We start from the raw sequence: 7,673 nt of genomic DNA, 5'->3' as shown, positions 1-7,673 counted from the left end.
TTCTAATCTAGGCTCTACATCTCATCAGATGTGTGGCTTAGGAGTGTTATATCATCTCTTCAAATTTTCTTGTCCTTATCGGTGGAGTGGAAAATATTATCTAACCTCACAGTGTTGTCGTAAGTGTTCAGGTCTAGCCCACAGTATTTAGTACAGAAACTGACATGTTGATTTATGGCCAATATGAACTGCCTTTATCTTTGCCTCATGGCTCTCCCTTCCTTCTACCACTTACACTTCCCCTTCAGTTGATCTTCTCCATCTTTTCTTTGATCATCATTGTCTTTCCCTTCTCTTTTCTTAGTCCTTGATGCCTAGTATTAGATTGGACATGCAGTAAGTACTACTGACAGAGCTGGACACTCTTCTATCAGGATGATAAACACCAATGTTTAAGAAAGGACTCCTATTTCTTATATTTATGTATTAGTTTTCTCATTGCTTGCTTGATTCATTCACTCATTCAAATTTGTCTCACACACATTTGCCAACGGCCTCTAATTTGCCTTTGTTTCCTTTTGGGAAGGAAGGTGCATTTTGACATGGGTGCTTCTGGCAAACCTCCCACACTTATACAAAGTGCCCAGCTGAGATATGTGATACATGTCATGCTTCTGCCTGGCTGACCCCAGGTATGTCTCATCCCTTTTAGTTCACTGCACACAACCCTGGCCCGTTTCCAAAACTAATAAAGGCAGGACATTTCTCTGCTGCAGTGATCTCTGTTCAGTCCTCTGCAGCACAGCCTTCCATTCTCTCAGGACATGTCAGTCATGAAGCCCTATTTAATGACCATTTCCATCCTTCTGATCCTGGTTCGTAAGACTCCAGGTAACTCAGGCCTCTCTCAAAGGTTCTGGGGTCTTGCATGTCGTATTGTTTTCTTAGTGGCCTCTGAGATGATTCCCACTCACATACCACAGGCACTACCTATGGCCTTTCTGGTCTCAGATAAGTTGTGAATGTTACTCCCAAGGTCCATCTCCTGTCAAGATCTCCCCTGATTCTGCTCTGCCAAGACAAATTTAAGAGGCTGCTCCTCCTGCTGTTCCTGGCATAGTGGAGTATTGAAGCATGAAGAATTTTAGGTGATGCTGTTGGTAGGAAGGGAGCCTGATGCATGCATTAGATGTGAGAGATTGGATGTAACTTGGGGAGCTATCAGAGGGAACAATGGAAGTTTGGGAGGGAGTGTTGTGGTGGGGATGGTATATGAGAAAGAGAGAGAGAATAATATCAGAAAAATGAGTTGGCACGAGGAGAGGGTGAAAATTCTATTTACAGGATTGGGCTGGACTGATGTTCTGGTGTAATCTTGAGAGAAAATGGGATTTTTTTTTTTTTTAAATGGAGCTGGAAGTGGAGTTGGATAGAACTGAGTTATGGTGAGGGTGGTGGTTGGCTCTGTTTTGAATTGATGCTGTAAATTGGGGATGGGTGGCTTGGCTATTATCATGTTTGTGTTAAATTTTATAACTGAGCCTTAGGTGGTTAGAGAACAGTTGGAGTTAAGTGTTTGGTTTAAGTAGGTGTGTAATCAAACTGGGGATATGTGGGGTTTATCTGGGCAGAGATTGCCTTAGCCTGGGTTTAGGGGTAATTAAGCTTGAGAAAGACAATTTCATTCATCACAGCAGAGCTGTGGCTGTTGAAATGGGGAGAATTAATGCTGCACAAAAAAAATCTGGGGGTGCCTGGGTGGCTCAGATCATGATCTTGGGGTCTGGGGATCGAGCCCCACATTGGGCTCTCTCTTCAGTGAGGAGCCTGCTTCCCCTGTCCCTCTGCCTGCCTCTCTGCCTACTTGTGATCTCTCTCTCTCTCTCTGTCAAATAAATAAATAAAATCTTAAAAAAAAAAGAAAAATATCTGGTAACATTTTCAAGTTCTTAAAAACGTTTCTTGAGTGTGATTTTTCAGGAGCACTGAAAAGCAATAAATGTAACTGTAGGCAGTGAGGAAAGATGAAAGCAGGAGGCTGGGATGTTCTCAGGTGTCTCTCCTCAAAACTTGGCAAGTACAGAGAGACATGGGAGTAGTCTAATCCCAGCCTTATAGAGAACTAAGGTTGTCTCTCCTTTCTTGGGACTGAGTTCAGAATCACTGCTTTTCCCTCTTTCCCTTTCTCCTCCCTCTCCTATTCCTCCTTCCCCCTCCCATCCTCTTCCTACTGCACTTTCTCCTACCCCATATTTCTCACTCTGTATCATCTTCTTTACTTGGGAGACACTTGTTCTCATTCAGTAAAGTTCAGTTTCCACGTTGGAGCGGCCGTAGAAACCACAGGTGGGTTTTAGCGGCCGTAGAAACCACAGGTGGGTTTGCAAGTAACAACAACAAAGGAAGACATCAATCTATGCTTCAAAAGTTGTACATAGTGTTGCTTCCTTAGTAACCATTTAATGCTTTCACCTGGCAGAATTAATGGGCAGGAACTGTTCTGGACAAATTTTCTAGGATAATCAAAGTCATTTTTTTCCTTTCACCACCCCAAACATATGCTTTGGAAATTCAACTGTTTGAAAGCCATGACTGCCTTTTTTTTTTTTTTTAAGATTTAATTTATTTATTTGACAGAGAGAGAGAGAGAGATCACAAGTAGTCAGAGAGGTAGGCAGAGAGAGAGGGGTAAGCAGGCTCCCTGCTGAGCAGAAAGCCCAATGTGGGGCTCGATCCCAGGACCCTGAGACCATGACCTGAGCAGAAGGCAGAGGCTTAACCCACTGGGCCACCCAGGCACCCCTAAAGCCATGACTCTGTCTTTTAAATCTATGTATTCCCAGTGCTGAGGCGAGTGCTTTGCACAGAGTAGGTTTCAGTAAACATTTATTGAATGAGTGAATATATAAATGACTTATACCTAAAATGTAGGTAGGAAGAACCTCAGAAATGAGGTAGGGAAAGATCATGTTTGGGATGCACAGGTGGCAGTGAAATCATGTATTACATTGCTTTTGGCTTTGGATGGAACTGTTAGAAAGAGTCTAGGGCATATGTTTTGTTTTTCAATTTTTGATATTTTAATTTGCTCCTAATACAAGTCCAAAGTGGGAAATGAGCTGGGCAATGTCTATGGGTCAATGTGAGAAAGTCAAGCAGTGTTGTGGCTCTCAATTCAGGCAGGAACAAATGCATATTTTCTGGGACACTTGTGCCAAACACCTTTGCTGTGGCCTCTCCTCAGACCTATCAAATCAGAATCTCTAGAGACTTGATGTGAGTATACTTAACAAGTCTCCAAGTTATTATAAAGTATGACACATTCTTATTAACAGCCTTCTTCACAAACACAGTTGAGATTTTCTGATTTCATGCCAACACTCTCATTCCTATTTCTCACAGTGGGAGACTGGGCACAGAGTACAAAGGGTAGAAGCAAAGCTGATATTTAATAGTTGGTCTCAAAATATGGAAAGAGCCCAGATGTCCATTGACAGATGAATGGTTAAAGAAGTTGTGGTTTATATATTCACAATGGAAAATTACTCAGCCATCAAAAAGAATGAAATCTTGCCATTTGCAACGACATGAATGGAACTAGAGGGTACTATGCTAAGAGAAATAAGTCAATCAGAAAAGACAAATACCATATGATTTCACTCATGTGGCATTTAAGAAGCAAAACAGATGAACATAGGTGAAGGGAAGGAAAAATAAAATAAGATGAATAAAGAAAGGGAGGCAAACCATAAAAGATTCTTAACTCTAGGAAACAAGGTTCCTGGAGGGGATGTGGGTGGGTAGATGAGGCACCTGGGTGATGGGCACTTGAAGTAATGAGCACCAGTTGTTATATGCAACTGATGAATCACTAAATTCTACCCTTGCAATAATACAGTACATTGCTAATTAAATTGAACTTAAAGAGAAAATTTTTTAAAGAATTTAAAAATTAAATTACAAGAAAATCAATCAATAAATCAAATAAAAGCAGGTTTCTGACTTCAGTTTGGAGATGGAGGGATGATCAAAGGTGATGTTAACTTGATGTGAGTATTAGTTTGTGGTGATGCAAAACAATACAGGGTTAGAACACTTGCAGGATTGAGAAGCTAGAAATATCTACCTTTGTTTATTTAGCCACAGTTAGCAGCATCCTTCTGCATCTGCCTTGACCAGTTTCCCATATGGAGAGAGTGAGGGAAAGGTCAGCTTGCCAGATTCTCATTCCTACAAAGAGGAGATCTTGGATGTCCTGGCTTCCATCCACTGCATTTGGGAGAAAATGAAAGTCCACCAGTTCAAATGTCAGCCAGAAGAGTGTGGGTATCACTCTAGCAAGACCCCCTGAGGACCTCCTCCTTTTTAAAGTAGGATGGTGCCAAAATAGAGGTTCCACCCAGCAATTGCACTACTGAGTATTTACCCCAAAGACAGGTGTAGTGAAAAGAAGGGCCATATGAACCCCAATGTTTGTAGCAGCAATGTTCACAATAGCCAAACTGTGGAAGGAGCTGCTGAGATGCCCTTCAATAGACAAATGGATAAAGAAGATGTGCTGTGTAATATATATATATAATGGAATATTACTCAGCCATTAGAAAAGACGAATACCCAACTTTTTCATCAATATGGATGGAACTGGAGATTATGTTGAGTGAAATAAGTGAAGGAGAGAAAGACAATTATCACATGGTTTCACTTATTTGTGGAACATAAGGAATAGCATGGAGGACATTAGGAGAAGGAAGGGGAAAATGAAGGGGGAGAAATCAGAGCAGGGAGACAAACCATATGAGACTGTGGACTCTAGGAATCAAACTGAGGATTTTAGAGGCGAGGAGGGTTGGGGGATGGGTGAGCCAGATGATGGGTATTTAGAAGGGCATGTATTGCATAGAGCACTGGGTGTTATATGCAAACAATGAATCATGGAACGCTACATCAAAAACTAATGATGTACTGTATGGTAATTAACATAATAAAAAATTACTTAAAAAAATAAAAAAGAAAGAGAGACTCCATGATGAGGGTGAGAATTAAAATAGGAAATGCAGTAGTACCATGACGTTGGAACATGGATGAAGGGGTACCATTTTTTACCTCCTTGCTCTGGTTAACCAGCAGGCTGGCTGATGTAGCAGCCCTCCCTGGGCTGGAGTGCCAATTTCTGGGACAGTTCATATACATACCAGTGCCAAAATGCTATGGGATGTCTACCACTAAGGCATTTTCTTTTTTACTTTATTTCTCCTCACATTCTCTGACTTCATCTAAACTTGGAACAATTTACATTCTTTTCAAAAAATTTTCAAAATGTTTTTTACCATGCAGAAATAATGTCAGACTTGCTTATCCAATTTTTATTAATGTGGGTGGGCACTGGAGTCCTCTGCATGCTTAGGAGTACATGAGTACATGGTCTGGAACAGAGTGAGTGTTGATGAATGGGTGTGATATGAGGGGACAGGTGTAAAAGGTCCTGGAGTGCAAAGCTATGGATTTTGGACTATGTATTGATAGCTGAAGAAGTCCTTATACCTGAAGACATCATGCAGGAAGATGCCACTCTGTCCTAGAAATCCTATAATATAGAGAGGCAATGTGACACACAGAGGGAAGTGCATGGGCTTAATATCATAGAGAAAAGAAATAGAATCCTACAGTGGTCAAGTATAAGGTATGGAAATGTGAACAGAACAAGAGTTCTCTGTGAGCCTCAGTGTCTTCATCTAAAGAACAGGGATAACAATAGGTTTTTATGAAGTTTCAATGAGATAACATTTGCAAAATGCCTGACACACAGTGGATGTTGGACATGTGACAGTGATTGCTAGAATTGTTTTCTTTGGCCCCTTTGTCTTTGAAAGCTCCAATAAGTAACAAATACTGTTGATGACTAATATTTATAGAAGGCTAAGTGTCAGGAACTTTGTCATTGGGCATTTTCAGCTGAGGAACCTATATACACATGCACATATCTGGATGACAGATACATAGCTATCAATACTCATGAATGGGTTTTAGCCATATGTGGAAAGTGTGTGGTAGGGGTCTGTACAGTGAGCACATGTATTTATGCTCAAGTGATGTGAATATGGACGTGCATACGTGCCTGTGTGTGCACATCAGTGTGCTGCACATGTTATATGGTATCTGTTTCTGTGGGGCCAATGTACAAACATGAGTGGTACATGTTTGCTCAAATGTTTAGAAGCACAAAGGCATGCAGGGGCTCAAGTATGTGTGCCCTGCCTCAGAGTGGAGCCTGGCTGTCTCTGATAGAGCTCTGTGTGAGGAGCACACATCTGTATGGGCACTTGAAAGCATGTCCAATACATGTTCATAGGAGCTTCCCTTGAAGCCCTGGACCCTCAGGAAAAGAATTTTATATGAACACATTGCTTAATATGTCATTACTTCTTTTTTTTTTTTTTAAAGATTTTATTTATTTATTTGTGAGAGAGACAGTGAGAGAGAGCATGAGCGAGGAGAAGGTCAGAAGGAGAAGCAGACCGCCCCATGGAGATTGGAGCCCGATGCAGAACTTGATTCTGGGACTCTGGGATCATGACCTGAGCTGAAGGCAGTTGTTTAACCAACTGAGTCACCCAGGCGCCCTATTTCATTACTTCTTATACTTATACTTATTATGCACCAGATACTCTCCTGAGCACTCTATATATGCTAAGCTAAACATCACAAATGGTAAGAACTTGGCTCTATTATGACACCCATTGTGAAAATGATGCAGTGATGGGCCTGAGAACTGAACTAACTTGCTTAAGGGTGAGGAGCCATAATGACAGAGCCCAGATTTGAACTGGAGTGTTTTTTACTCTGGATCCTGTTAATATCCTCAGGGCTTGTTCTCTTTAAATCATGCTTCCCCATTCCTATTGTCACTGCTGCAAGGAAACTAAACATCGCTATATTTTCCCCAGGTGGCCTGTTCAGATCCCAGTATGGCAAGAGCCAAGAGCCTTGGATTCCATGTCAGCTTTACCATGGCATGTGCAGAAACACCTGCAGAAAAACTGAAATTCAATACTTAACCTGCCCAAATGATCAAGAGTGCTGCCTGAAATTTTCTGTGAAAACAGCCCGTTCTAACAATGTGAAGGATTATGAACCTGACTCCAAATTGTCAGTTACAAACACTTCAAGCTACTCTAAAATCTGAATATCACCACCTTACTGCCTCCTGGAGGGATTCTTGCCTCATTCTGGAACACCCTTTCCATAAAAATACATTCCATCCCATGCGCGTGTCTTTTATCAGTAAGCAGTCATCACTGGACAGGGGAAGGTTAGGCTGGAGCTGGGAGTTACAGAGTATAGGAAAGGACCCTGGCCAAGAAAGCAAACAGGATTCTAGAACAGCTCCACAGTGCTGAGGGTGCCAAGGAAGGAGGGAAATCACATTTCTGCTCTGCTTTGGTACCACCAAGAGGGTTGTGATTCATTCTGGAGGCTGCGGAAGGATACATGACAACTAGATTGAGTCTGGATGATCCCATGAATAGATAGGGGAGATATCTGAGTTCTCTGAGTAAACACTGAAGGATCTGGACAAGGACTAGAGGATTATCTCTGACATCTAGAGAACCATCCTAGTCCGTTTAGTATGATGTGGTGTCCTCAGGAAGAACCAGAACCAGACAGATGGAGGAGTTACAGAGTATAGGAAAGAAAGTATATAGAACTGAACATAGAAATCTGTTAGACAAATT

General features: G+C 41.6%; 1 protein-coding gene across 1 annotated transcript; it reads left to right on the top strand.

Moving 5' to 3' along the window:
* Window positions 1-764: 764 nt before the first annotated feature.
* DEFB116 (defensin beta 116) lies at window positions 765-7,123 on the top strand. Its single transcript, XM_004746702.1, has 2 exons — window positions 765-831; window positions 6,885-7,123. Exons 1-2 carry the CDS (start codon window positions 765-767, stop codon window positions 7,121-7,123), a joined length of 306 nt encoding a protein of 101 aa, XP_004746759.1.
* Window positions 7,124-7,673: the final 550 nt, after the last annotated feature.

This window comes from Mustela putorius, unplaced genomic scaffold (assembly GCF_011764305.1).
Source record: "Mustela putorius furo isolate JIRA1106 unplaced genomic scaffold, ASM1176430v1.1 tig00000743_pilon_pilon_pilon, whole genome shotgun sequence".
In the NCBI taxonomy this organism is placed as follows: domain Eukaryota; kingdom Metazoa; phylum Chordata; class Mammalia; order Carnivora; family Mustelidae; genus Mustela; species Mustela putorius.
The sequence above is the reverse complement of the archived record's forward strand: the minus strand, read 5'-3'. Positions and strand labels throughout refer to the sequence as shown.

Bases quoted from the DNA above. Each gene is read 5' to 3' on its own strand.
- DEFB116 (XM_004746702.1), top strand. From the start codon at position 765: ATGTCAGTCATGAAGCCCTATTTAATGACCATTTCCATCCTTCTGATC. The intron at 832-6,884 runs GTAACTCAGGCC...TATTTTCCCCAG, and splicing joins CCTGGTTCGTAAGACTCCAG to GTGGCCTGTTCAGATCCCAG.